Genomic DNA, 8,738 nt, shown 5'->3' with positions numbered 1-8,738 from the left:
TGGAGAAAGGACAGTCTTTTCTATAAATGGTGTTGGGACAACTGGATATTCATGTGAAAGAATTTAGACTCTTATCTTACATCACATGCAAAAATCAACTCAAAATGGATTAGACTGAAATGTAAGAGCCAAAACTATAAAACTCTTATAAGAAAACAGGGACAAAATGTCATGGCATTGGCCTTAGCAACGATTTTTTGTGTAGGACTCTCAAAACACAGGCAGCAAAAGTGAAAATAGACAAATGGAATTGCATCAAACTAAAACATTTCTGCACAGTCAAGAAAAAAGAAAAAAAAAGAGTGAAAAGACAAACTACAGAATGGGAGAAAATTTTTGCAAACCATACATCTGATGAGGGGTTAATATCCAAATATATAAGGAATACAATCCAATAGTAAGAAAGGACAAAACCTGAATTAAAAGTAGGCAAAAGATCCAAAGAAATCTTTCTCAAAAGAAGACATAAAAATGGACAACGGGTATATTAAAAAAAATGCTCAACATCACTAATCATCAGAGAAATGCAAATTAAACCCACAATGAGATATCACCTCTGACCTGTTAGAATCGCTATTTTAAAATATAAGAAAGATAATAAGTGTTGGCAAGGATGTGGAGAAAAGGGAACCGTTGCACCCTGTTGATAGGAATGTAAATTAGTACAGACATTATGGACAACAGTATGGAGGTTCTTCAAAAAATTAAAAATAGAACTACCTTATGATCTAGCAACCATACTACTGGGTACATATCCAAAGGAAACAAAATCAGTATATTGAAGAGATGTCTGCAGTCCCATGTTAATTGCAGCATCATTCACAATTCTCAATCTGAGTGCCCATCACTAAATGAATGGATAAAAATATGGTACATTTATACACACAATGGGATACTATTCAGCCTTTAAAAAGAATGGAATGCTGTCATTTACAGCAACATGGATGGAACAGGAGGATATTGTGTTAAATGAAATAAGCCAGGCACAGAAAGACAAATATCCCATGATCTCACTTATATGAGGAAGGTAAGAAAAGTTGAACTCATGCAAGCAGAGTAGAATGATGGTTACCAGGCGGTGGGGTAGGGGGAGGGAGATAGGAAGGATTTTGAGATGTTGGTCAAAGGATACAAAATTTCAGGTAGATAGGAGGGAACATTCATGAAATCTATTGCACGACATGGTGACTATAGATAATAACAATGTGTTGTATTCTTGAAAAATGCTAAGATAATAGATTTTAAGTGTCCTCACCCCCGAAATGATCAGTATGTTAGGTAATGTTAACTAGCTGGATTTAGCCATTCCACAATGTATACATATTTCAAAACATGTTACTTACGATAAACACATACAATTTTTACTTTTCCTTATGTACATCTTCATCTGGCTGTTCATTTTTATCTTTTATACTATCTTTTATAATAAACTGGCAATAGTAAGTAAAGTGTTTTCCTGAAAAACAACAAACTGGAAACAACTGTTTAGCAACAAGAAACTGCCTGACCAGGTAGAAGGACGTGGTAGCTCTGTATGTATTGATATGGAATATAGTCTGAGATAAATCGTTTAGGAAAATGAAAAGCAAGTTGCCAAAGAACCCACAGTATGATGTCATTTATGTTGGAAAAAACGCCACAACGATGTGTGAGTGTGCACACTGAATAAAAGAAAATTCTGGAAAGGAACTAACGGCCAGCAGTGTCACAAGGGGGATAGGTAGTTTATTTATTTATGTGTGCGTGTGCAAAGCTCCGTATTGTAAGAATTTGCTACAGCCTGTGTTATTATAAGCTTTGTAATGAAACAGGTAGAAACTGAAAAAGTTTAATTATTCCCAATTCAGTTTAGGTTCTGTCTCCGGAAGACTTTCCCGGATTCCCCAGCCCCCACTCCCCACCCCATCTTACCACCCCCTCTGCCATCTCTGAGTCTCAATTTTCTTTTCTGTAAGGATTTTCATCATTTAACCTTATTTCTTCTGAATGCACTAAATGGTAGTTATCCTAGCACTTAAAAGGATGTCGGAAACATGGTTCATTGTCTGACCCTTCCAACCCTGACTTGTATGAGTACATTTTGGGGGGAATGTAGGAGTCAGGGGAAGAGGAGTTCCAAAAAGAGACTACTAGAGGGTGCAGCTGTCCCGGAAGAGACTTCTGAAGAGAGCAAAGTGCGTCCGACGTTTTTCTCGAGAGGCGCCGAAGTTTTCCGGAAAGAGACGACCAACTGAGAGGTGGGCCCCCAAAGCCGGCTGCGAGAGTCACCGAAGATTTCCGGAGAGCCAAGGAGTCGGGAAGAGCCACTTACTGAGCGTTGCCGAACGTGTACGGAGATAGCCGAAGAGGCGGAAGGCGGGGCCACAGAGCCCTTCCTGCAGGGAACCTAAGGCTTCAGAGAGCCGAAAAGTTGGGAGGCGTAACCACTTACAGGCCGGAAGTGTCCGGGGTGGACGCATTCGGGTAGCCGAAGAAGTCCCAGGATTGCCGAAGAAGTCCCAGGATTTCCGAAGCGAGCCGAAGCATCGCGACAGTTTTCAGAGACAGCTGATCGGTTGGAGCTGTTGCGCCGAGCACAGTCATGGCGGCGGCCAGAGCTACTACGCCGGCCGATGGCGAGGATCCCGCCCCGGAGGCTGAGGCTCTGGCCGCAGCCCGGGAGCGGAGCAGCCGCTTCTTGAGCGGCCTGGAGCTGGTGAAGCAGGGTGCCGAGGCGCGCGTGTTCCGTGGCCGCTTCCAGGGCCGCGCGGCGGTGATCAAGCACCGCTTCCCCAAGGGCTACCGGCACCCGGCGCTGGAGGCGCGGCTTGGCCGACGGCGGACGGTGCAGGAGGCCCGGGCGCTCCTCCGCTGCCGCCGCGCTGGTAAGGTGGGCCGGGATCCCGGCGTGGGCGGCCCCGAGGCTCTGGGGCCTGGGCGGGTGAGGGACTCCCCTGCGCTCCGAAGCTCGATTTGCCTCAGTTTCTCCTTCTGTGCCTTCTGCCGTGGCCGGCCTTTCGGAAATGTTATTCTTTCATCCCTTTCTTCATTCGTTAAGTCTTAAGAAACCACGTGGCCATGCAGCGTCAAGCTTTTGTCCTGAGGCCGTTCTGCCTGGTTCAAATCTGGGATCTGTCATTATTGCTCAGTGTTGAACATGTTTAACTTCCCTGAGCCTTGGTTTCCCCATTTGACTCGTTTCAATTTTCGATCATTATCTTTCCATTTATTAGTTTTAAGAAACATGTAATGACAAGTACTTGCCCCACTGGAGCCAGGCTCCCTGGGTTGAAATACTAACTCTGCTGCTTATGTAGCCTTTCAACAAGTTATTTAGCCTCTCAGCCTCGGTTTTCTCACCTGTAAAATGGGAGACATAGTAGCAGTATCCATGTCATAGGGATGTTGTGACCATTAGAGGCGGTATGTGTGTCACGTATTATCTTCGAATGTGTGCCTGGCACATAGTGCCCGATAAATGTTGGATTTCATTAAATTGCCTATGTTTTCATTAAACATCATTGTGCGCCAGCACCATAAACTTTGTCCTCAGATGAGAAAGTGACACTCAGAGAGAAGTAACTTGCCCAAGGTTACACGGTTACTAAGTGGCCGGTCCAGGCCCTCAGCTCCTTATGCCTCTGACTCAGAAGCCCTGGCTTTTTACTTTTACGCTTCTTGCCTTTCTTTTATCAGTATTTTTTAGGTACCAGTGGGTACCAGGACATTGTTAAGTGCTGGGAGATCTGGGTGGGGGATATTCAGTAGCCAACAAGCGGACACATTGCTGCCCTTTCAGAGTCTTAAGATTTCATGAAGTTATTTGTGTATTCATATTTCTGTTTTCAGCCTCATGATCTGTTTCGTTAAGCAGAGATTGTATTATAGCTGGCTTGTTTATTGCTGTATCCCCATTGATAACATCTCTCAGTTTCTAGAAAAGTATACTGAGTCTGGTTGACTTTCAGTAAAGATTCATTAAGTTTATTGGAGCTATTGTTCCTTGTATGGTAGCAGAAACTGAGGCTTAGAGAAGTTAATGTAATTTTAAGATTAGATTAGACAATTAATAAGAAAAGGAGCTGGGATTTGAACCCTGTCCTCTCTGACTACGAAGATGAACCTCGAAGCCAGCACACTGCTTGGCCTCCTGTTTGTGTCCTCATCAGTAGAAACTGCTCTGACTGGGCTGTGCCTTGCTCTTTGTTTTTGTTTTTTGAGACAGTGTCTCACTTTGTCACCCAGGCTGGAGTGGTGCAGTGGCACAATCTCAGCTCACTGCAACTTCTGCTCCCTGAGATCAAGCTATTCTCCTGCCTCAGCCTCCCGAGTAGTTGAGACTACAGGCGTGAGCCACCACACCTGGCTAATTTTTGTATTTTTAGTAGAGATGGGGGTTTCACCCTGTTGGCCAGGCTGGTCTCGAACTTCTGACCTCAAGTGATCCTCCCGCCTCCGCCTCCCAAAGTGCTGGGATTACAGGCATGAGCCACCACACCCGGCCTTTGTTTTGTTTGTTTTTTAGAGAGTGAGTGTGACAAATGAAGTCCAGTGAGAAAGGGTGGTTTGGAAGGGAGGAGGAAGCTATGGCCTCCTCAGTTTAGCTGTGGGATGTTCCCAGGCATAGTCCTGCAGTGGGCATGAGCAGGGGAATATTCCAGATGAGTTCAGTTGTACCATTTCCTGTAGCATTCCTCAGTAGTCCTGAAATAAGTAGATATAGATGGAAAAACTGGCTTAATCTTTGAAAATTAAGTTTACCCTTTAAAAAAAATCCAACCCAATAACCACTTATGTCTTGATTTCAGGAATATCTGCCCCAGTTGTCTTTTTTGTGGACTATGCTTCCAACTGCTTATATATGGAAGAAATTGAAGGCTCAGTGACTGTTCGAGATTATATTCAGTCCACTATGGAGACTGAAAAAACTCCCCAGGGTCTCTCCAACTTAGCCAAGACAATTGGGCAGGTTTTGGCTCGAATGCACGATGAAGACCTCATTCATGGCGATCTCACCACCTCCAACATGCTCCTGAAACCCCCCCTGGAACAGCTGAACATTGTGCTCATAGACTTTGGGCTGAGTTTCATTTCAGCACTTCCAGAGGATAAGGGAGTAGACCTCTATGTCCTGGAGAAGGCCTTCCTCAGTACCCATCCCAACACTGAAACTGTGTTTGAAGCCTTTCTGAAGAGCTACTCCACCTCCTCCAAAAAGGCCAGGCCAGTGCTAAAAAAATTAGATGAAGTGCGCCTGAGAGGAAGAAAGAGGTCCATGGTTGGGTAGAAGAATGTGTGTGACAACCACACACAGTGAAGCTCTTTTTTCAAAGTAAATTTGAAGAAATGCTACAAGTATGAGATGAGATCTAAGTAAAGGTGTTAAGATATTTTTAAGTGGTATGTGATCGTGTCATTATCATCTGCACTTCACTCAAGAGCTTACTATGTGTCTAAGTCATGTTCTAGGCAGAATTGGGTATTTAAAGTAAATTGAGGACAGGCTTCTCCCAGATTGTGACATGTATATCTCAGATACATGGGTGTGGCATTGAACCACATAATGAGAACATTATTCTCTTTTTAGTCCTTGTGAGACAAGGATGAAGTCTCAGTTGCTGATACTCGCTGAGCTTACTGGCCCTCTAACCCAGTGTTGTTTTTTTGTTGTGTACATGTTATATTTATTTTGAAACCAGTTTAATGGGATACAACCAGCATTTTAAAAAATGAAATAGAATACAGCATAGAAAATATCAGTGTATTGTTTTATGAAACTTTCACATGTATATATAGACCAAGGATATGTGCTGAGTTTTGATGTCAAATATATTTCTCTTTCAGGGTCATGATCAAAAAATGAAAAGTCTGCTTAACTCCAATTTCTCTTTTAAAAAAGCAGACTTACAGCTTTCAGGCAACTGAAATTCATGTTAACATTGTTTTTATTTTTATTGCTTTGTATTTTTGTGGTTACCTTCTAAGACAAGTGATTGATATAAAGTTCCTTTTAAGTTTATACCGGTAAACAAACTGAGTTGATTTCTATCACAGGCAGTAAGTAGGTAGAGCAAAAATGGTGAAGTGACTTGTGAAGACTGAAGTTTGATGAAGTCTGGTTTAAGGCACAGGTAAACTGAGTGTGGATGCAAAAGTACCAGGAGCTAGCTTTTAACCTTGCCCAGCCTCAGTTTCTTTTCTTAGAAGAAGCTATGTTTGGGTGGGAAGGGAAGAGAGGGATAAGAAAATACCTTTCTTCCTTGTAAACTCCAATCAACAAACATATTTTGAGTGCCTTTTGTGTTCCTTGGCACCCTGTTGGGTATGGGGTACAATGGTGAGCCAGACAGACGCAGCGCCTGTCCTTTTGTAAGAATATTTATTTTTATAAAAAAGTATAAAGTATACAGTGGGATGTTTTGATATACATTATGAAATGATTGCTACAGCTGAGCTAATTAACACCCATCACCTCACATAGTTACTGTCTTGTTTCTTAATATGGACATTTGCAGCTATGAATTTCCCTCTGCACACTGTTGTCATCACACACTCTCAGTTTTGGTATTTTGTGTTTTTGTTTTCATTCATCTCAAAGTATTTTCTAATTTCCCTTGTGATTTCTTCTTTGACCCCTTGATTGTTTAGAAATCTGTTAATTTCCACACATTTGTAAATGTTCCAGTTTTTCTTTTGTTATTGCTAGCTTCATTCCATTGTGTTCAGAGATGATACAGTCAGGGCCTGTTCTTATGAAGCAAACATTCTATAATAGTAGGACCAGTACGCTGTCTGTTTCATTCACCACAGTCAGCATGCCCCAAGTGCCCAGCATGGGGTGGATGGCCAGGAATGAGTGAAAACTTCCCTTCCTGGGTAGTTGTGACTAGTAGAGAGGAAAAATAATATAATTGCCTGCTTACTGCATGCCAGGCATTGGGCTGGGAATTTTTATATTGGATCTAAAATAACTCTTAAGTTAGGCATTATCCCCATTTTATAGATGGAGAAACTGGCCCCAAAAGGTGGGAACTTGTCCAAGACGTCACAGGTAGCAAGAGGTACTTTTACCTGGCTCCAAATCTGTGTTCTTTCCACTGACAAATGAGATATGGGATATGGTGCATCTTTACAGTACTATAAGAAGTATTGGCGTATAACATTATTTTCAAGGAACTCCAAGGGCCACAGGAGCTGACAGGTTTTTCAATTAATATTCCCAACATGAATGAGATGCCTCATTCCTCAGTTTCCTCACGTGTACTATAAGGCTAGTACCTACTTTGTTGGGGTATGGTTGGCTCGTGTGCATTAAGTCAACAAATCCCTAGTTGATAGGGTTTGGCTGTGTCCCCATCCAAATCTCATCTTGAATTGTTCCCGTAATCCCCACGTGACATGGGAGGGACCCAGTGGGAGTAATTTAATCCTCGGGGCGGCTACCTCCATGCTGTTCTCGTGATAGCGAGTGAGTTCTCACGAGATCTGATGGTTTTATAAGGGGCTTTTCCCTCTTGTTCGGCACTTCCTGCTGCCACGTGAAGAAGGGTGTGTTTGTTTCCCCATCTGCCATGATTATAAGTTTTCTGAGGCATCCCCAGCCATGCTGAACTGTGAGTTACTAAACTTTTCCTTTATAAATTACCCGGTCTCGGGTATGTCTTTATTAGCAGTGTGAGAACGGACTAATACACTAGTACTCACTATGCGCCGGGCACTGGAGATCTAATGGAGGGGAACATGAAGCTTACTTTCCTGGGGAACATAAGACAGTTTCAGACAGTGATGAGTGAAGATGTGAAGGAAAACCAGAAACACAGGAGATGAAGAGAGTATATCCCAGGCAGGCTGTGGCGTGCGAAGTTGGCGAAGAAGAAACATCCCCGACAGCAAGGCTGGTGTGGCTGGCATTAGTGAGCAAGGGGGAGGAGCAGAACATGAGATGGGAGAGGCGGGGCCAGATCCTGCAGGGCCCTGTTACAAGGTTGGGTTTTGTTCTTAATGGGACTCAGGGTTTTTAACAGGGTGATACCTGATTGTTTTGAAAGGGTTGCATTGGTTGCTGGCAGAAAACCATAGAGGGCAAGAGTGGAAGCAAGAAACCTGGAAGTGAAAAGGCGACCGAAACCAGCTGGTCCAGTAAAAACAGTAGCCAGGGTGGAAGCTGTGGCGAGCATGCTCCAACTGCTTGGCACAGGACCTGGCAGCCACTGAGGCAGGGAATGCGGTGGAGAAGCAGGCTTGTCTGGGGTAACACCCGAGGCTCGTTGTCTCATGGTCACGGAGATCAAGGACAGGGACCCACAAAGAGTTAGGTGAAGAGCAGAAATTTAATAGTTGAAAGAAAGAGAATAGCGCTCTGCTACAAGAGGGGTCCTGGAAAAATGGGTTGCTGGATCTGCGGTGAAACGCAAGGGAGTTTTATAGATGAGCTGGTGAGGAGGTGCTGTCTGATCTACATAGGGTGTGAAAAACTGGTTGGACCCAGGTGTGCCATTGGCATAGGGTATGAATCTCGGCACCCCCACCCCAGTCTTTTATTATGCAGCCGAGTTCTCTGCCTGAGCTGTGCCATGTTGCCCATTTCTTTATTACTGTACACGTGGTAAAAGAAAAGGGAAGATGGAGCCTCGTGTTAGACATGCCTGGCCCCCAGTTAGCCCTTCTCTATTGGCACAGCTACCAGCTTTCCCCCGTGCAAGCTTCCAGCTTCCTTATCTATGTTTGCAGCTGGATTTTTCAGGCTGCTCTTTGTTAGA

General features: G+C 43.8%; 1 protein-coding gene across 1 annotated transcript; it reads left to right on the top strand.

Moving 5' to 3' along the window:
• Nucleotides 1-1,191: 1,191 nt before the first annotated feature.
• Nucleotides 1,192-6,384, top strand: TP53RK (TP53 regulating kinase). Its single transcript, XM_003826010.7, has 2 exons — nucleotides 1,192-2,864; nucleotides 4,788-6,384. The coding sequence occupies exons 1-2, from the start codon at nucleotides 2,582-2,584 to the stop codon at nucleotides 5,264-5,266; spliced, it is 762 nt and encodes a 253-aa protein (XP_003826058.1). The 5' UTR covers nucleotides 1,192-2,581; the 3' UTR covers nucleotides 5,267-6,384.
• Nucleotides 6,385-8,738: the final 2,354 nt, after the last annotated feature.

This window comes from Pan paniscus, chromosome 21, assembly GCF_029289425.2.
Source record: "Pan paniscus chromosome 21, NHGRI_mPanPan1-v2.0_pri, whole genome shotgun sequence".
NCBI lineage: Eukaryota > Metazoa > Chordata > Mammalia > Primates > Hominidae > Pan > Pan paniscus.
The sequence above is the reverse complement of the archived record's forward strand: the minus strand, read 5'-3'. Positions and strand labels throughout refer to the sequence as shown.

Bases quoted from the DNA above. Each gene is read 5' to 3' on its own strand.
- TP53RK (XM_003826010.7), top strand. From the start codon at position 2,582: ATGGCGGCGGCCAGAGCTACTACGCCGGCCGATGGCGAGGATCCCGCC. The intron at 2,865-4,787 runs GTAAGGTGGGCC...TCTTGATTTCAG, and splicing joins CCTCCGCTGCCGCCGCGCTG to GAATATCTGCCCCAGTTGTC.